Source organism: Leiobunum rupestre, chromosome 1 (assembly GCF_980474605.1).
Source record: "Leiobunum rupestre chromosome 1, qqLeiRupe1.1.hap1, whole genome shotgun sequence".
Classification (NCBI taxonomy): Eukaryota; Metazoa; Arthropoda; class Arachnida; order Opiliones; family Sclerosomatidae; genus Leiobunum; species Leiobunum rupestre.
The window spans coordinates 41,060,849-41,088,234 of record NC_143384.1 but is presented as its reverse complement, the minus strand read 5'-3'; the positions used below and the strand labels follow the sequence as shown (position 1 = coordinate 41,088,234).

At 35.9% G+C, this 27,386-nt stretch overlaps 1 protein-coding gene across 1 annotated transcript in view; it reads left to right on the top strand.

The window, feature by feature from the left end:
* Window positions 1-27,386, top strand: part of LOC149962929 (ATP-binding cassette sub-family C member 3-like) — a 66,737-nt gene that overhangs the window by 10,697 nt on the left and 28,654 nt on the right. The window contains exons 7-12 of the mRNA XM_090180257.1: window positions 541-690; window positions 1,796-1,970; window positions 3,187-3,441; window positions 3,721-3,924; window positions 4,744-4,890; window positions 4,958-5,054. Of these exons, the coding sequence (XP_090036383.1) occupies window positions 541-690; window positions 1,796-1,970; window positions 3,187-3,441; window positions 3,721-3,924; window positions 4,744-4,890; window positions 4,958-5,054 (1,028 nt within the window). The remainder of the gene's footprint in view (window positions 1-540; window positions 691-1,795; window positions 1,971-3,186; window positions 3,442-3,720; window positions 3,925-4,743; window positions 4,891-4,957; window positions 5,055-27,386) is intronic.

Here is a 27,386-nt window from a genome sequence, read left to right as displayed (position 1 = left end):
GTAGAATTTAGTTTTTTTAAGCCTTGAAACTACAGTTATAATAGCTAGTTAAAAATTAAATTTGGGTTTATTAAACTTAGCTTTAGACGGTTTAATACGCTTTAACCATCCTATTGAAATTTCAAATGATAAATAGTTTAAAAATACCAGGAAGTATTTAATCCCCGGCCTATTCCTGGGTCTATGTCTCGTATAATCTAATCGCTGTTGCAATCAGATTATTGTGACACACCTAAATAGAAATTTTATTTCTATTGAACTAAGAATAACGTATTTAAAATAACGCTTTTAATATTAAGGTAACTGGTCACAGTCAAATGCATATATACATTGAAGTGTAATGATATACATTAAAACCTGCAATTGCAACAGGATGGAGGCGTTTTTCACAGCTGGACAGGGGAATTAAAACAGCGTAGAAGTTTTGGGGCTAACCCTACCACAGCTTAACAACTGCTTCAAAATCTCAGCGTGGTTTATAGAGTTGACGCTTACATGGAATAGCAACGCTTGACTGATAATATTTTATTATATTAACAGTGCAGATGAAAGAGAAGAATTGAAAAAGAACACATCAATTTTCAATATAGAAAGCGCTCTATTGAAGGCGTTTGCGCCGTCTTTGATATTAATTGCTTTTGTACAAATGAGCGCTGATATTCTGTCTTTGATCTTACCATTAATTATCAAGTAGGTTTTGATTGTATTAAATTACATGATACTTTATTATATATATTTTTCATGCTACGTTTCAGCATTATAATGAAATTTATAATGCTATCACACTTTCAACGGAATAAATATAAAATAACGTACATTTATCGTGGGGACATTATGCCTTAACCCAAAACGGGATTTAATTAACCGTATTTTTTTAATTTTATTTAATCAACTAATAGTAGTAGTTTTATGGAACCAAAGCGAATTTGCTTTTGTATATTTTAAGATAATCTTATTTATCTAACTCTACTTAAACCAAGAATGTATTTATTGATACTCAGGGAGAATGAACATGTCGAGATTATTTTTAGCGTTTCTCTAATTCCACCCGTTGGGGCCCCCGGTATGCTCCTCTGCTTTAATAAAATCAAATAATACCGCAATCTCATTGGTACTTAAAAATTACGTTTTTCCACGCGATTAACGCTGCTACGAATAAGCAAAAAATAAGACCGCCTCCTTTTTTCCTCCCCCCCCCCCCCCCTTAGCGTGACGGGGTTAGGGCCTCAACGTGTCCGTCGATAGTCTCGACATATTAATTTTCCCTGAGTATAAATAAATACATTCTTGCTTAAACATTTTAGAGTTGAAATAGTTTTCGATAAAGTAAAAGAAAATAATTTACAAAGTAAACACTTGTGCGCAACCATTACTGTTTGTTTTGTGAGACTCGTAGGTGAGAGAAGAAGTTATTACAAATGCTGTTTTTATACTGCAAACCTATATAGTCCTACCGTCATCGTACATTACTGAGATAATTTACAGTTGCTGAGTGAATAGGTTGACTTACATTATATAAACCACCGATATTTTAAGTGGGAAATTTACCCTTGCACTCTTGATATCGGTAATCAATTGTTATAAAAGAACAATTTCGAAAGTGTAATGGAATGAAATGATATTAAAACTACAATTGGTTATAATTATCGAGATGATTCCAAATATTTTTCTTTGGCGTAACTATACACTAGCTACCACTGTACAATTTTGCTTGTTTTTGCATTTTTTTAATTGGGCAACGTCGATGTTTTAATAGCAAATGTTTGGAAAATAATCGGACTGTTTTACGTTCTAGGTGGCTCATTGAATTCGCCTCATCTGATTCACCAATGTGGCATGGGATATTATTCGTAATTCTTCTTACTATTATATCTTTAATTGGAAATATAATCACCGAATATAGATTTAAACTTGCTAATACAATGGCATCCGCATTACGATCTTCAACTGTCAGTTCTTTATATAAGAAGGTAAGCGCAACCTTCAACTATTTTAGAAGATGATACCAAAATTTGGCCGCAACGATGGGCAACGTTTCCAACAGCGTTGAAATTTCAATCGCAACCAACCAACTGGCGTTGTGATAGATTCGTTTTCTTAAGCTTTGATTTCATGGGCAGTTTTTTAGGGAAAATAATTGGCCTAAACACAAACTAGAAACGTCAAGTGTATTTTGATTACGTTTCTTCCACACTTTTCCGCTTTATCTATGGCTTGGCTATTTTCATGAAATATGTTTTGGCCTGGCGCATTGGCGGTTATTCAATTACTTTGAGTGAAACAAATTCGAGCCGATTACACTAAGATGACGTTAATTGTTGATAATATCCAGCAGACCTTATTTACCACGACTCAATTGGATATCTACCGCACAAGTAACATAATGTGAAGCATTAAACTAAAGAACTGTCAATACCATGAAAATAAGAAAACCTAGCAGAAATTAAAAAACAAAGCTGGTTCTGCTAGTACTTACGCAAATACGATGCTTTATATCTATTAAAATGCCTATATTTTACGCCTTAGATTCGATCTTTTTGAATATCCAATAGCAAACCAAGCCCATAGTCTCATTTTTTTTAATATTGAATACCATTCCATCCACTCCTTTAGTGTTTTTCCTGGGGAAGCTGTAATCACCATCCCTAATTACTAATTTATCTCTAATTCCTAAATTTCTTATTGAAAAAGTCAAGAAGGTAACAAAATTAAATTGTAATCAGTTCCGATTTCATAATCATCTAGTTTGAATCTTCTACGGCTAACCAATGAGAATCCATATTTGGTTAATTATTGAGTTAAGTGTGAAGAAAGTTATTCAATTATTTTTAATTTCAAACACCACATCGGTCAACATAATAGGAAATGCTTCGGAAAAGATAAAACTCCCAGATTAAAAAATCTTTGTAACCATTTTTGTGCTGAAGAAAACGATACATTTTTGTAACATGCAGAATCAAATTTATTGTTAAGTCAAATCTACGTTTTTTTAACTCTTACTTATCAAAAAAACGATAGTTATTTGTTTCCTAAATGACGCTAGTCAATTACACTAATCAACAAAAACTTTGCAAAGTTAAAATTTAATTTGTATGCGGTAACAATGAACGAAAGTTTTGAGAAATCGGCAAACAGTTTCACTTGACTTCAAATGGCTGCACACCTGTTGAAATTTTTTGTTCATAGTGCCTGCGACTGTCTCATAAAAGTCGAAGTGATTTTGCCAGTGGTACCATACTAAACTGCATGTCAGTCGACTCAGGACGATTTCGGTTTGTGGCTATTTCTTACCATCTAATTATCTGTTTTCCCGTTACAATTGTAATCGCAACTTATCTTCTGTGGACGTTATTGGGAGTATCAGCGTTAGTTGGGATCATACTTGTCATTTTATCGGTTCCATTCCTTCAACTACTAGCGAAAACTTACAAAGAATACCAGGTAATCAATTGTGCTTGGAATTTCACTACAATACTTTGATCAGCAATTAAAATTGTGGTTAATTTTCCTTAGTTTTCCAATTAATTTGTTTTATTGACCAAATGTATTTCATGTATTACGAGTTATAACTATAATTGAGCTATTGTGAGAGAAGTGAGAACAAATTAGCTGTTATTAAGGCCCAAAACAAGCAGATATGAAATAAGGAAGTTATTAGAACGGCTTAGAAAAGTACGTTATAATTAAAGATGCATAAAACCTTGGTTATTCTGTATTTAGCGCCAAGCAATAAATTGCAAAGACACACGAATAAAATTGATGAGTGAGATTTTGAACGGAGCTCGTGTTCTGAAGATGTACGCTTGGGAGAACTCGTTTCAGGCGAAAGTTGATGAACTCAGGGATCAAGAAGTGATACTCATGAAAAAAGCAGCCATTTTAGAGGCTATAAGTCTACGACTTTTTTTTATTACTCCCTACTTGGTAAGTAGAAATTGACCTAAAGATAACAATAATCTATTAGGCTAACACCTGAAGCACCAGCCGTTTTAATCAGGTGGCATTGTTAAGGTCTTTTCACATGAGCCACCTTTTTGACCCAACTACATGAGTTAAGTCAACTAGTTGGTTCGTGTGAATAAAAGTTCGATGAGTGTATCCACCAAAAATGTACGCGAGGAGAAAATGGATCACTAATCCCTTTTTGCTGACTCAGCATTTTGATTTGAAAAGTTGGCTCGTGTGAAAAGGTCTTTACAATGCGTAGGAGGGTGGTGGCAAGCCATTCATACCACTAACTAATACCGTTGACAAGATTCGTTCAGATATCCTTCATATTTTTTGTAAGAAGAGCCAGTTTCAAAATAAAACATTTTAGCCCCGATTAAAATCTCAATTGCGCCTCTAAATTCTTCTTTAACTTGTCCATATTTCTGAGTTGACAACGTAAACGGGCGGAAAAATTTAGACCTTGATTTCTTGGCATTCATGGGCTAAAACATAAATACGTTGTTATTGGGCGGAGATTTTTGTTTAATGCGAAGGACCTTGCGAATTTTAAGCTTAAGGTAATATTGTTAATTTTAGATCAATATTTGAAAACAGCATGTTTGTAAAGGAAACCCCCGGTGGGCTTTTATCGAGCGGCTTTTATTTTGTATTATAGTCTCATTTAAATCGAGAGTTTAAGCTTAAAATTCATAAATAAATGTTTATCGAGGTCCCTAAGTAACTTTCAATGAAAACGATTAAACTATTTACAAATTTATCTTTTTCTCTAATTGTAAACAACCTATTTTACAGGGAACGTTTCTATCTTTCACGATGTTCGTTTTGTTAGATAATGATTATGTCTTGTCACCTTCAATTGCGTTTACAACTTTGCAAATATTAGCTGTAATCACCGCAAATTCTAACCTTTTGCCAAATTTTATAAATGAACTATCAATGGTAAGCCTCATTCTAGAGTACTTTATTATGTTTAAATTATTTGTTTCTTTAGTTGCTTCTTTTTTAGTTAAGGGTTTCATTTAAACGGATTAACGGAATTCTTAACGGCAGCGAAATAAAATCATACGTTCAAACTGGCCATTCAAAACATAAAAAGAGCACTGGTTATTTTAAATAATAATAATTGCTTTTCTATCCAATGGTTCTAGCATGGTTACTGAAAATAGTAAGATAATACGTTATGTTACAAACGTTTTTACTACCTACAGCTGCCCAATGGCAAAACATTTTAAACGCCAAAAATAAAAATTTTAGATGCGAGGTTTGTCAAAATTAGTAAATTGGTTGAGTGAAGTAATTCAAGTCGTATAGGCCCTATGTAAATAAATTCGAATTATACCTGAAAAAGCCAAGAGGTTGCTCCATTTAAAATACATAATAAATTTCAATCAGAAAGGACATCGCACTTCTTCTATGGGATTTGGCTTTCGACAGATGTTTCTCAAATTGAAACATGTTGTTAAGCTTGATCAAAGGAGCGAAATTGTCCATTGCCATTTTTCTCTAGCTCCTATAGCTTGTCCAGTATCACTGGTCAAAAGTGGACAAAACTTAGTATAGTATATTTTTTAAAAGGATTCACGGCCCATCGGTTAGCGTTCTACGTTCGCGCGTCGCTAGTCCGGGCTCACTATAAATAGAGTTTTCTAGAGATTTTTACACCTCTACTTCATTATTTGTTTTCTCGCAAATAATTATTCGATGAATTTTCGTACGTGGAATTACTTATTATTCAATATTTTATGAGCAATAATAAAATAAAACATACCATAAAAGAAATACTTAAGAAATCAGAATATATATGATTAACTGTTTCGTTCAATCCCACATTCAACACTCGCTGATAGGAAAGAAACAGTCACACCATAACCAATCAAACACTTATTTATCGATTATAGTCACACAGTCGGTTAAAGTCACGGTCACACGACAGTTAAAACTCAATATTTAACTATTTATTTACTTTGTTCGTTCATCGTGCGATCAGAACGAAACCAAATCCGACGCTCTGTTTTGGGAAGCATCCCGAATCTTGGCAAGAAAACTCTATTGATAGTGAGACCGGACTACCGACGCGCGAGCGTAGAACGTTAACCGATGGGCCGTGAATTCTTTTAACAAATAGACTATACTAAGATTCGTCCACTTTTGACCGCTGATACTGGACAAACTATAAGAGCTAGAGAAAAATGGCAACGGACAATTTTGCTCCTTTGAGCAAGCTTAACAACATTTTACAGTTTGAAAAAATTCGGTCGAAAGCCAAATCCCTTAGAAGAAGTGCGATGTCCTTTGTTGAGGAAAAAATAATTACATCATATGTTCTTTGTAAAATCTAACGTGGTTATTATATTGTTTTGATAAAATGAAGAAAAAAAACAATAATTTTAAGGAGGAAGTTAAAGGTTGTAGCTTGGAAAACGGTAATGTTTTGTCAGTAGTTTAAAAGATTGATTAAAGATAGATCTACGCGGTTTTTTTCTAAATTTACTTTGAAATCTTTCGTATCACTGGATTATCAAAGAACGAACGCTGTGTAATTATACCTTGGGGAGCGTTTTAACATTAAAATCGATAAAACTCGATGCCTTCACGCTATGGGAAAGTTAACTTAAAAAGTAGATATTTTGGTGCTGAGGTACCCATAAGTTTAAGTAACTTTTAGACACCTGTACAGGTAAAACGGCTTGGTTTGTGATGAAACTTTTTTAAAGGGATTTTCGTTTATAGTTTAAATTAATTTCCTAGCCATATTATTTCTATTAAATTTGAAAAGAAAGGTTATAAATAAGTTTTCAAGAATTTTGCTGATTTCAATTTGCACCAGGTAGCGATAGAAAAAATTGACGTTGTTGCGCTAGCCTCTTTTGAAATGACTTTGGTCCATGAAAAATGAAATAAAATGGCGTCCATGCGATGCGTTAGGTCGAGTTTCTTAAGCCTTGGTATTCGAGAAAATAAATGTGTCGAATAATAATATTTGCCAGCGTGGTGAAGCGTGGTGTAGTGGTTATAGGCGTTAGTATTCTATAGCCTTTACGTCCTAACGAGGTGGGTTCAAATCTAGCTCGTACGGGTTTCATTTCGATAACGTAATTGTTATAATTGAACCTAAATTAACTTACTTTATTACTTAAATTTAAATTCAGTGTTAATATGTAAAAGATTTTGGATTTATTAAATATTTCCCCGGAGAATAACTTTAATCTATACCCCACTGGTGATTTCGGAAAATACTCGGATAGAAGGTTTCCTAAAAACGAACAATACCTTTTTCGTCTTCTTTGTGATAGTGAAATCAAAGATTTGTCGAATAGCATAAATGTTATGTTACTTATGACTGCGAGTAAATCAGTAAGTCTATTCCTGTTCATTTTTTGTGAATCAAGTGGAAGATAATGACAAAGAACTAGAAGCTAGTTTGTTTGCTTACATGCAAAGTATGCGAGGTACCAAGTAACCCAGGAATTGGGTATAAACGTTTTGGCGAATCTAAAAGTATATGTTTTCAGTATGGTTTGCAACGTTGAAACCAGCAGAGTACGACTGGTTGGAACTTCATGATCATTTCCGATCTTTTTACCCGTTGAAAGAAAAATCTTTCGAAATTCCAGTTGGTGAATTACGCAATAACGATCTTGTTGCTGTAACACGAGTCGTGTTACAAGACATTACCATAACCAAGAACGTATATATGTATAAGAACGTTGAACAAAAGGCATCGCTTTGGCCATGATTTAGTCGGTTTCAAAATTACTCCACCCTAAAATCCGTGTGCAGCGCGCGCTTGAACTAGAAATGGTTTTAAACACGCTCTGCACGTGGTTTTTTTGGGCGGAGTTATTCTGTAACCAATTGAAATTAGCGAAATAAATTTTATTGATAAAATGCTAATTCAGAAAGTTAAAGTATTCCAAAGTAATAAGAATATAAGAGCCCTTGTAAAAACATTCTCTTGGTCGGAGTTGTGGCGTACGTCTTTGATATCAAGTGGCTGGGGACCAGTTTATTTCAGGTAAGTCAGTTCTCGATAATACACTGTCCAAATACGGCCAAATATTCGTCTACTATATACTTTGGTCAAAATCAAGATAGAAAATGTTTCTTACCGCGATATTAATGGGTTTACATTGAAAAGAAGCTGTCATTGGACTAGTGCCATATATTTGTCTAACCCATGTGACTGTGGGACCGGAGAATATAAGAGCCCTTGTAAAAATATTCTCTTGGTCGGAGTTGTGCCGTACTTCTTTGATATCAAGTGGCTGGAGACCAGTTTATTTCAAGTCGGTCAGTTCTCGATAATTCACTGTCCAAATACGGCCAAATATTCGTCTAATATATACTTTTGTCAATATCAAGACAGAAAGAGCTTTCTTACTGCGATATTAATGGGTTTACATTGAAAAGCAGCTGTCATTGGACTAGTGCCCTATATTCGTCTACCCTATGTGACTGTGCAGACCGGAGAATATAAGAGCCCTTGTAAAAACATTCTCTTGGTCGGAGTTGTGGCGTACTTCTTTCATATCAAGTGGCTGGAGACCAGTTTATTTCAAGTCGGTCAGTTCTCGATAATTCACTGTCCAAATACGGCCAAATATTCGTCTACTACATACTTTTGTCAAAATCAAGACAGAAAATGTTTCTTACCGCGATAATGGGTTTACATTGAAAAGCAGCTGTCATTGGACTAGTGCCCTATATTCGTCTACCCTATGTGACTGTGGGGACCGGATAATATAAGAGCCCTTGTAAAAACATTCTCTTTGTCGGAATTGTGGCGTACTTCTTTGATATCAAGTGGCTGGAGACCAGTTTATTTCAAGTCGGTCAGTTTTCGATAATTCACTGTCCAAATTCGGCCAAATATTCGTTTACTATACACCAGTTGCGTATGCAAAAGAAAAAAGGTTTATAGAATTGAACGATTGCAGAAATTAGAATTCTTATGACCTTACAAAATTGGTTCACTATTTCGTGTGAGAAAAACCTTTCTAGAAAAATTTGTGACAATTCCTTATTACAACTGTTTGTTTTGTCCAGAATGTATTTATTTTTACCTAGGGAGAATGTCTATGTCGAGACGGTTTTTAGCCTTTCTCTCAATCCACCCGTTGGTCCCCCCAGAACGCTCCTCCGCTTAAAATAAAACGAATAGTCCCGGTATTTCATTGGCTGCTTAAAATTTACGTCACCTAACGCGATGGAAATCAAACGCCGGTGACGTTTTGTCTTTCCCCCCGAAAGGGGTTCAACGTGCCCGGCGATTGTCGCAACATAATCATTCTTCCTAAATATAAATAAATACATTCTTGGTTTTGTCTTTTGACTGTCTGAATTTCTAATTCCCACCATCAGGGAAGCAAACTAAAGAAATTTATTAATTACACCGCAACATGAACAGCGTTGTCTTTTATTTTACAGACTCTCGCATTGGAGTTTAACAGAGGCTTTTTTGGGACATTTGTGCGATTTCAACAATCAAAATATATGTATTTTAGTGTTCGTTTAAAATGTTACAGGCCTTCCTTTGGTTATATTAATAGTTCCAAGGTGCCTTTCGTTTCATTTCTAAAAATTGTTCTAATGAAACAAGTTGGCAAGCTTGCCAAAATATACCTCTCCTCGGAATAATTTGCCTCAAAATAAATAAAACCAACGTAACCACATTAATGAAAATGTATCACACAGGCCCAGACTGGCCCCGATCTGACCGGCGATTGGGAAAAAATTTGGCATTAATGGGAAATGAGGCCAACACGATTGCAAAGCCGGTGGGGCCAACTACTAGCCAGTCCGGCCCTGGTATCACACATTTAAAGCCGATAAGAAAACACTTAACTCGTGACTTCGTAATTTATTTTAAGTAAGCAAAACAAAACAAGAAGCAAAAACCTTACCTAAACGACAGCTCGTATATCAATAAACGTTAAACCAACGCCACCACATTAATACAACTATATCTAAGTCGATAAGACCAGATTAAGTCTTCATAATTTCATTATATTCGTAAAAAAAACCACATAAGGCCTTCATAATTTCATTCGTAAAAAAAACAGATTAGGCCTTCATAAATTTATTCGTATAAAAATTCAAGACTTTATTAACTATTATGCTTACGATGAGTGTCTTATTTGCAGTATATCTGAGGAGTTATCGTTGGTTCTGTGGTAGAGCGCTCAACTGCCTAACTGAACGGCTCGGGTTCAAAACCTGGGTGGCGCATTTGTTTTTAATCAATAGAGAAATCGCTAAATTATAATTTATTCGGTGCAATAATTTAAATCTTACACGAAATCTTGTTCTATATCAATTAAACCAAAATTTCATACTCTATTATATACGCTTCCGTTAAAGCTGAAGGTCTAGTTTTCGATGAAGCGTAGTGAGTGTCGGTGGTACAGTGGTAGATCGTCCGCCTGTCAAGCAGGCGGTCTCGGGTTCGAAACCCGCCCGATGCGATCGCGAATTGATACTAAGACGAATACCGTGAACAAATGGTGGAAACCCTGCCATTGGACGTTGAGAGGTAGCCGTAACAATCAGCACTCGGTCCGTCCCAAAAGTCAATAAGAAGCAGTTAGAAAAATCACACCCATGACAACCAGCGCGACGTTAACGAAAAAAAAACCAACCAACCAAACTCCACGCAATCGCTAATTTATCCGTTATCGCTTACCATCACACGGTAGTTTTGCCAACCTTTAAACTGCTAAAAAACCCAACGGGTGGGCGGAATACTTCCGCCACGGGTGTTCCCACCCTTGTCCTCACGTATCCCCCCGTTGGCGTGGCCGTTACACGTCTCTCGCCCTGATTAATCAGATGGTGTCTTCGCCGGGCTCGCGGTCTTCTCAGACTCAATCAGCCCTTTCTTCTTTGAATAAAAAAAAGCTTAGCTAATGCTTTATGTCAACTAGCGAATTATAGAGCCTAGTGCCTGGCCTTAGTGTATTAATGCAGGATTTTCTTTTAATTCTGGCTGAAAGTCAGTGGGTTTGTTGAATAACGAGGTGGCACAAAAATATTTATTAAATATGGTACAATGTTATAACTAAGTTTAAAATCATTTTAATTTATAGATAGAATAGAATTAAATAAAATGGATAAATAAGTTACTATATGCAAGTTGCTCAATAACTCGATTTATTTTATGGGTATATATTTTGTATTTAAATGAAACATGTAAATAGTAATAACACTACCATAACTAAAATTTAATTTTGAAATACGGGTAAAGTTTGCCTACTTATTATGTAAAGGCCGTTATATATAGGCTGAAAAGCAAAACTCCCCTCTCAATACACACCAGATTTCAGTACCAGATTATTTACAATGCCACTTAGGGCGATGCCACTAGGTACGATTCCGTTTAGTGCGATGTCACTAGGTACTATACCATTTACGGCGATGCCACTAGGTACGATTCTACTTAGGGCAATGTCCCTTGGTACGATGCCCCTAAATTAGATGTCATTAGGTGGGATGCCAGTTAGGGCGTTTTTAATTGATACTATCTTCTCTAATACCTGTCCCTTCTTAGCCGCAGTAAAATGCCCAGGGTTACCTATATATCTCCTTTTTCCTCAGCGTAGCTGAGCTTTTTCCTATAATTTTTAAATTAGTTTTAAATATTTATTTGAAGTACATCAACCAAAAAAACTAATTTTACCAAATCAACTGCATTGGAAAGGTAATATAAAAATCTATCCACCGAGTATCTAGAATTGTTTTAACTTATTTTTTTTCTTTAATCATAAATAAATAAAAATTTACCTAGTTCCGCCAAAGTTCAAAGCTAGTCGCTATTTTACTAATGACCTCTCCGAGGGGACAAAGTCCCCTAGGAGGGGTTATACAATCGTTCGCATTTGTGTAGCAAAGTATAATCATTGCGTACGCAGTTTCTCGAAGGGTTGGCAAAACCACCGTGTGACGGTGAGCGTTAACGGATTGATTTGCGGTTGGGTTTGGTCGGCCTTTTTTCGTCAACGCTTATTGTTATGTTGTAGGTCCTGAATGTTGATTTCGTGTTGTGACTGTTGTGGGTGTTGAGTTTGTGCTATGATTGTTGTGGATGTTGAGTGCTGAATGTAATGCTACCTCTCAAGGTCCAATGGCAGGGTTTCCATAAGTTGTACACGGTATTCGTCTTAGTATCAATTTGCGAATTTTTGACGCCGGCCGGGAATCAAACCCGGGTCTGCCTCGTGCAAGAGATGTACTGAATCGATAATCATCAGCTAAGCTAATACCCAAGGCACCACCTTAGGCCTAAGTCATCATGCGACTTTTGAAGCCATTAGTTCAGGTGGCCAGGTTACAAAGCGTAGGAGGGTGGTGACAAGCCCTGTATGCCATGCGTTCGGGCCAACAGCTCCCTACAATAACTATTACCGTTAACCTCAACAAGTTTTTATGGAAGGGGAAACCGAAGATCTCGGGGGAAAACCCCTTAAACCAGTGGGGAGAGAACTTGCAAACTCTACGCAGAAGGAGTTGTTCCGAGTTTTCACCCAGTGCCACAAGCTGGTATCGAACCCGGCTCCTCTTGCTGCGAGGCGAAAGTGCTAACCCCTCAGCCACCAACGTTTGTTAAGTTACGGTACTATAATTTATTCTACATCATTTTAAATATTTATAAATTAAATTAATCTTATATTTAATTAAATATTTATAAATTATATAAATCTTAAATTTAATTAAATATTTATAAATTATTTTAATCTTATATTCAATTAAATATTTATAAATTATTTTAATCTTATATTCAATTAAATATTTATATAAATGATATTAATCTTATATTTAATTAAATATTTATAGATTATATTAATCTTATATTTAATTAAATATTTATAGATTATATTAATCTTATATTTAATTAAATATTTTAGTATTTTAATGTAAAATGTGATCGCGATCAGGAATTGAACTCGGGTCGCATTGTTACAATGCGGATAGTTCACCGCCGAGCCATTGACTTCCTTAGGTAAAATATTCAAGTAAAGGAACAATTATGATTATGAACTAAACGGATTAATACAATATCTGTATATATTGTTTATTGAATGATAATTATTCAAAACTCCCGCGGAAACTATATCAAAGTAATAATATAGCGCCACCGTGTGGAGAACTATCAATCAAACCGGGTAAAAAATATAATCTCTTCAATTTTTCGAACTTTAGTCAAATCTTGACGGGTCTAAAAAACGCCGTCAATAAAGAAGATTTAGTCTTTCTTAGTTCTTGGCTGTCAGACTAACTACTACAGGACGGGGTCCTGGTGTCGGTCAAAAGTTATGAGGTAACTTTGCGGTTTTAATTAGTATGTTCGGTCTTCGGTCAAGAAAAGAGTTAAATTGTGTTTCGCGTTTGGAACGTGAGTGAATGGTCTTAAGTGTATGAAAAGTGCGTGTTTAAGACTGAAAGTGTTAAAGTAATTCTGAACTAACTCAAGTCAGCTGTAAGATAAAATTGATTGTTTTTATTTTTGAATTGGAATAACTTAATTTTACCCTTGAAATTATCAACTCAACCTGTGAGGCTAATTAAGTAGATTGGAAGTAATTAGTAGCGAATAGCTCTCAGCTGTTAATTAAGGCAAGAGTTTATAGTAAGGTAGTTTGAATTTAGTTAAAATTACTCAGTATAATTTATGATATTTACTTAAGTGTAAGTATGTTTTGGTTTATTTTTAAATCACGATGAACTAAGACAAATCTAGTCTTAGACACTTGAGTACCAGTTCTGTACAATTACGTAGGAGGGATATATATTGTTGGGTTATTGATGAAAGTTAAATCTAGAACGTTCCATAGACTGTTCTGAATAAAAATAAACATTTATAATTTTGCATAATTCTGGTTGCCATTTTATTTTCTAATCACTCGCCCACAACATTACAGTTCTGGCAATCCCGAATCAACTAAATTTTCGATATAACGGCGACGGGAAATTATTATCGTAAATATATCGCGCGGCCTTAGAGAATATTCTTTTAACAAAATTTCGATAAATTATCCGTTAATTAAAATCGGCCCCATTCCGTTAAAATTATAAACCAAAAAGCGAACGGTCGTTATAATACCCTCTGTAGATATTTCTTTCATTAACTTTGTATTATATTCAACTGACAAACTTGTACTGTAAAAAGGGTTTAATTCAATTGTTCATTGTTATAGTACGTCTAACTCACTGTTGTAACTACTTAACTAATGATATTCTGAATAAATTATAATTGGTCGTTTCGTCTCAATTATTTTAATTTTAATTAAAATTTTATACCGGGCGGGATAGAACTGGGATAACATTTTTAACAAATAACTCTAAATTGCGGAGATATATCTTTAAGGGTTATCTCGGGAAATTAATACCACTAGGGACAATTCTTCCGTGGAGGGGTTTAATTTGGCTCGCCAACTTGTTTTTATTTCGTTTGGTTTATCTTGAAGACCTTCGTGTCGTCTTTTTCCTATACCAATTCTAATCCGTCTATTCCACTCTGGACGAGCGTTGACCGTTCCGCTCTCGTCAATAATGGGCATATTTCTGGACTACATTTATTCTATATCATATAATTGCACGTTGTCGCTAAAACGCTAAAATAGTGCGGTGAGCATTTTGAGGAACCTTGGCTAAAATGAAGCCGAACGTGCTAAAACGACAAGATAACTTGTTAGTAGCGGCTTTCTGTCACCTCTTTCCGAGAAGATCGCACCGTTTTACTGTGCAAGTGCGTCGATACCAAAAGTCGCCCAAAGTTGGCTGATGAATGTTATCACGCGTGAAAATAGCGAGACTAGTTTTATGATTTTACTGACGAGGTGTATTAATACAAAAATGTGATACAGAATATATACAGAATTGTTTATACTTTACGGACTAGGGATTTGTCTAGTGAGGGGCTAGGTTTTTTCAACCTGTGTCTCTCCTCTTAGTTATAACGTTGGGAGCTTGGCTTATTCAGCCGCGTTGTACACTCGGTTAAGTCGCTAGGACAAGTTGTCCTCTTTCTGAGAGGGACGGTGGTTTTATACCCGCCTCTTGAAGTCGATTCAATCCGTTAAAAGAGTAATAAAACACTTAATTAAAAATATGGAGTAGACTACTTACCCTAATTTTCCATTGTATAAATCCTAAAACATTTTTTATTGTATTAATTTTATTTTACAAAGTTGTTTATCTTTTGCAATTTACTGTGTTTTTTGTTTTTCTTTAATATATAAAGAAAGGAAAATGTTAAAATATAGCCCTCGTTTGCTATAAGAAACATAAGTCGCTAGTTGACTTGGCCCTTAAATATGTATGAACGACAACTACAAATCTAATAAAACAATTTGAATTTGAAAAATCTTTGAAATCTCTTTGCTGAAAACCCTGCGATTATTATTGGTCAATGGGGTAAAGCGAACGTTTTATTATTTTTGCGAGGGATGCGTATTACGAAATTTTTGTAATAAAGGAATTGCCACAAACCTAAACTACGGAAGAGTTCGGCTTTTCTTTTTAGCTGAACGCTCGATATTTTTCATTCTAGTTTCTTATGATTGTTTTAGTAGCGGAAGTGTTTTTTAATTATAATTATTTTTGAGGGTATGAAATGGGTAGTAGAGTTAGGAAGACGTGTCGGAAAGAACGTTCCCGTACGCTTTGTTGCTGAAAGTTGAGTAAGAAGCGGGAGTAGCAAACGTAAGAATAGTTTATGGTATTAATAATTAAAATTTAATATGATACATAAATTTAAAAATTGATTTATTCAAATTAGCAAATCGGAGTTGATGACTGAAGAAATCTCGGTATGGTTAGTTATAAATTCTGACTAGCTTAGTTCTACTGACGTCCAGTATTTGTCGGAAAATATTTCAGATGAGACGATTACGATGGATGCCGCGGATTCGTTACGGGAGAATGAGATTTCTTCTACAATCGCCAGCGTAGTTGAATTGCGGAAAAGCGTTATTCCAAATTAGGGTGATTCGATCACGATGGATCATTTGATTTTCCGCACGTTTGTGAACGACATGGAGCCCACAGCATTAGCTTTCCCAATTTCGTCCATTTCGGACATTTTTTATTCTCAAATTGGAATTAATGAAAGGAGACTTTCACAATTGAAACGGAAATTTTTCTCTCCCGAAAATCCAAAAACATTGACCGAATTAGGTGGACATCAAGCATTTTGTAGTATCAGTTCGCTCTTTAGACGTGCACTGATATGAAACCGGCAAAAACGGGGCGTTTGTTTTTCCCCAAGAAAAGAGAAACGGACTTGTGTCTGAACTAACTTTCAAGTGCAATAAAGGCGAGGAAATATAATTAAATACAACCACAAAAATTAGCGTCTCAATTGGTCGAAGGCCTAAAATACACCATCATAGTAATAGTGATATGCAATCGGCGGCAAACGGTGAAACGAAACTGTCTCTAAACGCTTTATCAGTTTTAAGTTTCGTGTCTGTTGGTAGTGAATACTCAAATATGGACGAGATTATTTAGTTAATGGGCGTTCCGAATGTCTAAGTCATCCTACCTAAAAAAAAATCCGCGGAACTTGGACATTGGTCAGTAATTTATATACCGGTGCTCCAAGCGATTCAAAAAGCCTACTACACTGGTGGTCTCATCATAATGCCCTACGCCAGCGTCTACAAGGCTGAACAAGTGACAAATCCAGCATGGGTAGTAGTACCCTACGACGGATGGTCTTACCCTCGACGCAAGCCACTCCCGGCGGAAATTCGACATGAAGTGTCTGAATTATACTCCTGCTCCACGGGCGGAACTTGGACAGGTAAATTAATATTATTGTTTATATAAATAGTTTCGTGGAATAATTATAACTACAAAGCTTTGATTTCGAAGTCTTTTACACGAAGCCAATTTGACGCGCCAGTTTTGGCCCCGCTAATCCGAGTTTGCCTTTCGAAACCGTGCGTCGTATAATACCTACGTTCGAGAAACTGATAAAATGTTTATTTTTTGTCAATTTTATAGTTATAATAAAGGGACAACTGGCTATCGAGAATGGAGATGTAGCGAATGGAATTCCATTCGTAACAGTAATAATTGGTGGTGGCTGGTCGCAACGAAGCCATGGACATCGATATTCGGCAAAATGTGTAGAAGCTTACGTAATTGCCGCTTAAACTAAAAAAAAAACGTTTATTTATAGGTGTGCGAAATAACTACAGTGGTATTGGTTCAATGTACAAAGGCAGTACAACAGTACCACCACACGTGTCCGTAAAACAAAATGAGAGATCTTCTCCCGGAATGGAATCAGATAATTTGATCGAAGGATTTCAAAAAAGCATAGAAATGCACGGTGTGGAAAACCAAACAATTATTGGCGACGGTAATTTTCTGTCCACAAGAAATTAGAAGACTTCGTTCCTTACGGTGCAATCATAAAGAAAAGTGAAGTCGCGAATCACGTGGTAAGAAATTATCATTCGAAATTGTACAATGTGGCCAAAGCAAAAAAGTCAGAATAGTGAAAATGGGTAAGGGTGTCAGAACCGCGATTGCTATCGTGGCGAAAGAATTGAAAAAAGACATCTTTGATACCAAAAATGAAAAATAATCGTGACAGCTGAGAATGAATGGGAATATTGTTCATAACCACGTGTTCGGACGCCACACACAGTCTAGGGCATACTATTGCAAAAATGTTGGAAAGGACAACTCGGGACAGTAATCAAAAGCACTGGACATGAAGTTATTAGAAGCGTACGAACTGGTTCAAGATCTTGCTTCAGCACTGCTGGACAACGAAACAGACAACTTAGCCGAAAACTATATGTCGCTCGTTGCTAAGGCCGTTGGTGGAAAGCCAATTGGTTTCAATAGAAGAGGTTCGTATTTTACCAGATGTACGGCGGCAGCGTTCCAATTTTATCTGGAAAGAAAGTGGCATGTAAAAGCCGTTATTAATGACAGTCCTTTTCAAAAAAAGAGTAAAAATAATGCTGCCAGAAATGAAAACTAGAAGAAGTTGAAGAAGAGGTCTCTATTGAAAGAATTGAAAAAAGTGGAATATCAGAGAAAACCAAATACTAACTATCCAAAGAATTACGGCCCAAATGCAGAGAAGCCAGACATGGATCCGGAAAATATGGAAAGGAGGACCATCGAAATGTAAAGCAAAGATCGAATTGCCTGACCGCTTTGAATTTTGAAAGGAGGCTAAGAGGAAGCCGGAAACCAGTAACGGCACGCTAGTCCAATAAATACTTCATCCGAAGACATTTTCGAGCTACGCCCTGGAATGGGGAATTATCTAAGGAAATGGACGCCATACAAGAGTACAAGAATAAGAAACACTAGAGATAAGTGAGTGTGTATACCGATAGGGGCCCTGCGGGCGGGGGAAACGGGGGTGAAAAAGGCCCCTGTGGGGGTAAGCATTCCCCCCCATTTTGCGTACATTTTCGGTAGGTCAAAAGGTCAATAGCTGGAGGCACCCCATTTTAGGGTCAATAGGTTAGATGATTTACGATCTTACCCTCATAAAACCTGGGTCAATAGGTTATCTGTGGACTGACACGATGTTATGCAAACAGCTATAAACCGTTAAATGGGCCCGTCAAAACCGGTGAATGTCTGACCCCTGTTTTTCGAGTTGGTAATAAATAGGGTTTCCGCCGATAAACTCTTTCAAACACTTTCGGGCCCCTAAGGGTTGTAAAAGGGTACCGTAAAATAGGGGGTGGTCATCGGTTAAAGTGTTTTGAAAAAAAAAAGCAGAGTGTATACAAATTATAAGGTTTTATTTATATATTCAAAGTTACAGTACATTAAGCGGATTAAAAAAACCGCTTAAAGATAAAACAATTTATTTTTAATATATTTATGGTTTGTAGATACCATAGTGAACAAATTGTAAAAGTTAAATACACAGAACATATTTTGGTTGGCCACTGTTTCTTTAAAATCTTCATTAATTTTAAATGCTGTTACGTAATTGGACGCATAGCGTACAACGGTATCAAACCTTTCATGTTCATCCGATAGAAATAATTGTTGGGTGTGCATGGTTCTTTATACAATATTTCGTAAATTTTACGATAATTATCGGTTATAACGTAACCCATTAATTCGAAGAGTTTTTGGTTCACTTTAAGGAGTTGAATGTGCGAATTAATGAAATATTTGAGTCTGTCCAATTCTCGAGTTTCAGGCGCTTTGATTACGACCGACGCTTCGGATATCGTACTTTGCAAAGTTAATTCTTTTTGGTCAGACATGGTGATCGAAAGGGCAACCGTTGGGGATCATTTATTTGTTCCCAGTGCCCGTATAAATCATCCCAGGCGCGCGAAGACATCTCAAAGACCTGGTGTGTGATTTTATTACATAGAGCGACAGATATATCGAGTTCAGACGTGAACCCCGTAGTAACGAAAAGCTCGGATGAAAGTGAATACCGAGGGTTAACTTTCCGTTGAGTCGGGTCAAATTTAGACATTTTAGTACGCCCTGAAACGTTATCTACACAGCTTCGTTTAGACATGATGCTCGAGAAACGGGTTGTAGTGTACTGCCGATGGATGACAGGTGTGAATGTCTTATATATAGACCCCATTTGCGTTCATTTTCGGTAGGTCAATAGGGTCATATGATTTATCGATAGTTGGAGGATCTCACCTTTAGCGTCCCTATTCGGTGGGGGTTCGTGGAATCATCTGACATGATGTTATGCAAACAGCCAGTAGCTATAAACCCGAGTAATGGGCCTATTTACCCACAGGTCAATAGGTCCATCATTATTTCTCAACCACTTGTCAAAAACCTATCCGTCTTAGGGAATGTCCCCCTACGGCATCTGTCAAACACTTTACTCCACGTGCGAGTGGTGTTATGTAATAAATCCAAATAGTTCAATGGGTCGAGCCTTTTGTGTTTTCGCCGACAAACACTTTCCCCGTGTAACATTATTTTCAAACAATTTCACGATGCGTAAAGCTATCCGTCTTACGGAATATCGGCCCTAAGGGGTAAAGGGTAGCTAGAGAATGGCCCTTACCCCCCAGCGCGTAAAATAGACACAGCGGGTGTCCCCCCTTGCTAGCTAAAAGTATCGTTTCGGTAAATAAGAGCCTAGTGTATTATAAAAACGGTTTATTTTTCTACGACATTCTATGATTTGTAGAGACCATGACGAATAAATTGAAAAAGTGGCCACCAACTTTTTACATCAGGTGTGGATTCTTAGCGCTAAAAGGGTTATAACAAACGAGTGTTCCCACCAAAACATTTTTTTTTGCGCGTAGAATTTTATGGAGGCCCATAAACTAGTAACGGGAATAGAACCTCTTAACTATTTCAGTTTAAATTACGGGAGATTTTTGTTTTTACATAACAAAAGGCCCCTACGTATGTGGGTGCCCCTCAAAGTGTGTATGGGGGGTCCTTTTTTTGTGTAGAGTACTAATAACGTAGATAAATATTTATTGGTTCAGTTATGTGTAGGGAAGCTTGTTTGAAGATAAGTTTAAAATTAATTTGGAAAAAAACTTGAGCTTTTTAAATATATGATACAGGGTGGATACCAAAATTTCAAAATAAAATTTAATAAAAAGCTTGCTAAATGAAATTTTTTCACTTCCTAACAAATTCAATAGGTGAACACAGACTTAAAAAGATAATTTTCAACTATAGTTAACGGTAACTTCCCTTTAATTTCACCTTGAAAACACTAAAGTTTCATGCAATCCAATAACTTTGACTTTTGAAGATTTTTCACTCAGAATCATCACATTAAATGTGATCCACTCTGTATCGTAAATTTAAAAGCTCAAGCAATTTTTTTTCCAAATTCATTTTTAACTTATCTTAAAACAAGCTTCCCTAAGTCTGACTAGCTCTGTGGGTTAATAATAAAATAGCTAAATATTACGTAATTAATAGTTCATTGGGTCCATAATAACGTAGAAAATGTTTTGGGTTCAATTGACATGATGAAACAATTTCATAGGGTAAAGTTACTGGACTGATGGAAGCTTCAGTGCGAAGTCTTAATTACATGTTCTAAGTTTTTTTTTAAAAACAAGTTTATTTCTAGAAATGAAAAGGACATGTTTTATCGAGGCAAACTTTTTCCGTGTGAATGGAGAAATGATAATTAAAGAGTTAGCTATTTACGATACGGAAACGGAGAAGCATAACGTCTGGACCTTTAAACCACCATATCCATATTCCAGTCTTACGGAAGAAGATAAATGGCAGTGTAGATGGTTGTATTGGAACATTTGCGATCTCCGTTGGGACGACGGACGGGAAGACTACAACAGCCTAGGAGCCATCGCAAATTATATAAAAGAACAAGGGTTCACGTTTTTTTTTGTAAAGGTTTAGTAAAGGCCAAAGTTTTATCGGATTTCATAGGAGTTAACGTCAAGAACGTCGAGGATTTAGACTGTCCTAAATTATTTACCATTCTTTGTATAAGTGCTCCTAAAAATTGTCATTTTCACCGTGACCCGAATAATTGCGCCGTTGTGAAATCTCACAAAATCGCTGTGTGGTACCGAAAAATCGTGTGTAAATAAATATAAGTCGTTTTAATATTAGTTTTGTTTCATCACATTGGTTTTACGTTATGTCTGTTTTCTAAAATTACGTTTCTTAAATAGCGTAACGTATTAATGTTGAATAAAGAGTTTTTCATTTAATTTTAATTTTAGTGTTTTTATAATATCTTTCTGACTATATGTGTATTGTTTAACTTCTTTCATTTTTAAAAATGTAATTGCTTGACTTAAATAAAGCGTAAAATTATTAGTTTCGAAATGATATTTACAAATCTTATCCACTCTAAAGTCCATCTTTCGGGTATTAGTATGTATTTTTAGAAGTGAAGAGAAACACATTGTGAAAAACCAAATGAAAAGAGACTTTAAACGGTTTTAAAATTCATAATTTATTTATTTAAAAATCCAACGTTTAAGAGGAACTGTTCCTCCTTCTTTCATCCCAGCATGTATCCCCTTTTATCCTGGTTTCTCTCCAAAAACTAGCCAAAAATCTTAAATCAGTAGGTCTCGATCCTATTTATCTCCCACCATCCCAAATTGTCAGCTTTATTATGTAATAACAAAGAACCAACTGCCCTCCTCGACAAGGCCATCATTTATAAAATCTCCCATGATTGTGGTGATTATTACATTGGGCAATGCCCTCGACCATTTCATCAAAGAGCACAAAAATATAAACAACCCGTCCAATAATTCTCCCCTTAGCGAACACCTTCGTGTTTTTGGGGCCATAATGCTAGGTGGGACTCAATAGACATACTAGCTCGACCCAAAATTATATAAAACTCATTTTAATGTACGCGAATCCATCGAAATTTAAAAAAATAAATCTGCGCAATGTTTAAACCATGACGATGGTCCCTTTAACTTATACACGTTTTCTCCACTTTTTAAAACTTGTTTATGGTCCTCACCCTCTCACACACACACCACAAACCAATTCTTCCTCTCGCAGAATACCCCCATTCCGACAATAGTAGCCTCGAGCGCGAACGAAGATATCGAGCCCGTTGCTCATATAACACTTCGACGGGGGTCGACTCGCCTTTGAGAAAAAACGCTCGCGGCTAAAGAACAGTAGCCCCACTATATGTATGCATAATAATTTTTTCGTCCCAAAGTTTTACCATTGTACTGTCAGACTTTTAATAATCCCTGAAGAAGGAGGAACAGTTCCTCCGAAACGATCGATTTTTTAAATAAATATATTGCTAATTTTAAAAACGGTTAAAGTCTCTTTTCACTAAGTATTTTTAAATATTTGAATATCGGAATTGTATTTTGCCGCGTTAAAAGTAGAGTTTAGATGTAAAGTCGTTTTAAGAAATTCTCGTGATATAGGTTCAAGTGCCAAGCATATTTAAGTACTACAATGATATTAAAATAAAGTTTAAAAATATTTCCATTCGACGTTACTTTAACAACGAATATTCTATGACGTCAAAACACTCAAATCCATGTTTCAAATTCAAATTAACCGCGCAAAACACTTAAATCTATGTTTTCATTTGATTTTTAAATTAACCGCGACGCGCCCCCAGACCGCCCCCCCCCCCCCGAGAAATCAGCGCCCCAGACCGCGTCCCCCCAGGGGAAATCAGCGCACGCGCAACAGAGATAAATATTTCTTGGTTCAGTTAATGTGATGATTCGAGTGAACAATTTGCATATGTTAAAGTTATTGGATTGAAGGAAACTTCAGTGTTTTCAGGGTGATAATTAAGGGAAGATACCTTACATTATAGTTGAAAATTACCTTTTTAAGTCTGTGATAACCTATAGAATATGTTAGGAAGTGAAAAAATTTCATTTAGCAAGCTTTTCTTCAATTTTGGTATCCACCCTGTAACATCAGGTGTGGATTCTTAGCGCTAAAAGGGTTATAACAAACGAGTGTTCCCACCAAAAATGTTTTTTTTGCGCGTAGAATTTTATGGAGGCCCATAAACTAGTAGCGGGAATAGAACCTCTTAACTATTTCAGTTTAAACTACGAGGGATTCTCATAGATTTTTGTTTTTACATACCAAATGGCCCCTACGTATGGGGGTGCCCCTCAAAGTGTGTATGGGGGGGGGTCCTTTTGGGTATAAAAACCCAGGGATTTGGTCCCTAAGACATCACAACTCTGTTCTTTTTGTATCCAACCAAGTCCACTAGAAATCCATCTCCGCTGTTCTCGGATGAGGACGTAGCCATGTAAGTTTTTATCAATTTTTATATTTTTAGCTTGGTGATCTATTCCAAAATTAAATGCGTAACAATTTCAATATGCAAGATACTCGAGAATGGTAAAATAGTCTATATTTAGAGTTAAAATGCGAAAACTACATTTGTAGTGTTCAATTTAAAAGAAAATTATAGTGACTAGTAAAACAATATAGCATAGTGAACAAGTTGGCCTGAACACAATATGTTGATATACGAAGCCCTCCCCACCTCGGTGGTTACATATTTTTTTTCGATTCAATAATTGTAATTCTGGGGTGAAAAAATTGCACATAATAAAGTGTTTTCATAGTGAAATGTAAGGAAAGTTGGATTTAAATTATCTTTGTTATTCTATGTTCACTTTGTGAGAATGGTAGCAGGTGATGAAATAATTAGCCAACCTAATAATGTAATATATGCAAAATTTTCACTAAAAAACACTATTATTAAACCCACAAAATATTTAGCTATTTTATTATTACCTTACAAAGCTAGTCAGACTTAGGGAATCTTGTTTTAAGATATGTTTAAAATTAACTTGATAAAAACAATGCTTGAGCTTTTAAAAGATCCAGGGTGGATACCCAAATTTAAGAAAAGCTTGCTAAATGAAATTTTTGCACTTCCTAACCTATTCAAGGGGTGAGCAGGTGAAAAAAATAATAAGCCAACCTAATACTGTAATATATGCAAATGTTTCACTAAGAATCACAATTATTAAACCCAAAAAATATTTAGCTATTTTATTATTACCCTACAAAGCTATTCAGACTTAGGTAAGCTTGTTTTAAGATATGTTTAAAATTAACTTGATAAAAACAATGCTTGAGCTTTTAAATGATACAGGGTGGATACCAAAATTGAAGAAAAGCTTGCTAAATGAAATTTTTTCACTTCCTAACATATTCTATAGGTGATCACAGACTTAAAAAGATAATTTTCAACTATAATGTAAGGTAACTTCCCTTAATTATCACCCTGAAAACACTGAAGTTTCCTTCAATCCAATAACTTTAACATATGCAAATTGTTCACTCGAATCATCACATTAACTGAACCAAGAAATATTTATCTCTGTTGCGCGTGCGCTGATTTCCCCTGGGGGGACGCGGTCTGGGGCGCTGATTTCTCGGGGGGGGGGGGCGGTCTGGGGGCGCGTCGCGGTTAATTTAAAAATCAAATGAAAACATAGATTTAAGTGTTTTGCGCGGTTAATTTGAATTTGAAACATGGATTTGAGTGTTTTGACGTCATAGAATATTCGTTGTTAAAGTAACGTCGAATGGAAATATTTTTAAACTTTATTTTAATATCATTGTAGTACTTAAATATGCTTGGCACTTGAACCTATATCACGAGAATTTCTTAAAACGACTTTACATCTAAACTCTACTTTTAACGCGGCAAAATACAATTCCGATATTCAAATATTTAAAAATACTTAGTGAAAAGAGACTTTAACCGTTTTTAAAATTAGCAATATATTTATTTAAAAAATCGATCGTTTCGGAGGAACTGTTCCTCCTTCTTCAGGGATTATTAAAAGTCTGACAGTACAATGGTAAAACTTTGGGACGAAAAAATTATTATGCATACATATAGTGGGGCTACTGTTCTTTAGCCGCGAGCGTTTTTTCTCAAAGGCGAGTCGACCCCCGTCGAAGTGTTATATGAGCAACGGGCTCGATATCTTCGTTCGCGCTCGAGGCTACTATTGTCGGAATGGGGGTATTCTGCGAGAGGAAGAATTGGTTTGTGGTGTGTGTGTGAGAGGGTGAGGACCATAAACAAGTTTTAAAAAGTGGAGAAAACGTGTATAAGTTAAAGGGACCATCGTCATGGTTTAAACATTGCGCAGATTTATTTTTTTAAATTTCGATGGATTCGCGTACATTAAAATGAGTTTTATATAATTTTGGGTCGAGCTAGTATGTCTATTGAGTCCCACCTAGCATTATGGCCCCAAAAACACGAAGGTGTTCGCTAAGGGGAGAATTATTGGACGGGTTGTTTATATTTTTGTGCTCTTTGATGAAATGGTCGAGGGCATTGCCCAATGTAATAATCACCACAATCATGGGAGATTTTATAAATGATGGCCTTGTCGAGGAGGGCAGTTGGTTCTTTGTTATTACATAATAAAGCTGACAATTTGGGATGGTGGGAGATAAATAGGATCGAGACCTACTGATTTAAGATTTTTGGCTAGTTTTTGGAGAGAAACCAGGATAAAAGGGGATACATGCTGGGATGAAAGAAGGAGGAACAGTTCCTCTTAAACGTTGGATTTTTAAATAAATAAATTATGAATTTTAAAACCGTTTAAAGTCTCTTTTCATTTGGTTTTTCACAATGTGTTTCTCTTCACTTCTAAAAATACATACTAATACCCGAAAGATGGACTTTAGAGTGGATAAGATTTGTAAATATCATTTCGAAACTAATAATTTTACGCTTTATTTAAGTCAAGCAATTACATTTTTAAAAATGAAAGAAGTTAAACAATACACATATAGTCAGAAAGATATTATAAAAACACTAAAATTAAAATTAAATGAAAAACTCTTTATTCAACATTAATACGTTACGCTATTTAAGAAACGTAATTTTAGAAAACAGACATAACGTAAAACCAATGTGATGAAACAAAAATAATATTAAAACGACTTATATTTTCTTACACACGATTTTTCGGTACCACACAGCGATTTTGTGAGATTTCACAACGGCGCAATTATTAGGGTCACGGTGAAAATGACAATGTTTAGGAGCACTTATACAAAGAATGGTAGATAATTTAGGACAGTCTAAATCCTCGACGTTCTTGACGTTAGCTCCTATGAAATCCGATAAAACTTTGGCCTTTACTAAACCTTTACAAAAAAAACGTGAACCCTTGTTCTTTTATATAATTTGCGATGGCTCCTAGGCTGTTGTAGTCTTCCCGTCCGTCGTCCCAACGGAGATCGCAAATGTTCCAATACAACCATCTACACTGCCATTTATCTTCTTCCGTAAGACGGATAGCTTTACGCATCGTCAAATTGTTTGAAAATAATGTTACACGGGGAAAGTGTTTGTCGGCGAAAACACAATAGGCTCGACCCATTGAACTATTTGGATTTATTACATAACACCACTCGCACGTGGAGTAAAGTGTTTGACAGATGCCGTAGGGGGACATTCCCTAAGACGGATAGGTTTTTGACAAGTGGTTGAGAAATAATGATGCACCTATTGACCTATGGGTAAATAGGCCCATTACTCGGGTTTATAGCTACTGGCTGTTTGCATAACATCATGTCAGATGATTCCACGACCCCCACCGAATAGGGACGCTAAAGGTGAGATCCTCCAACTATCGATAAATCATATGACCCTATTGATCTACCGAAAATGAACGCAAATGAGGTCTATATATAAGACATTCACCCCTGTCATCCATCGGCAGTACATTACAACCCGTTTCTCGAGCATCATGTCTAAACGAAGCTGTGTAGATAACGTTCCAGGGCCTACTAAAATGTCTAAATTTGACCCGACTCAGCGGAAAGTTAACCCTCGGTATTCACTTTCATCCGAGCTTTTCGTTACTACGGGGTTCACGTCTGAACTCGATATATCTGTAGCTCTATGTAATAAAATCACACACCAGGTCTTTGAGATGTCTTCGCGCGCCTGG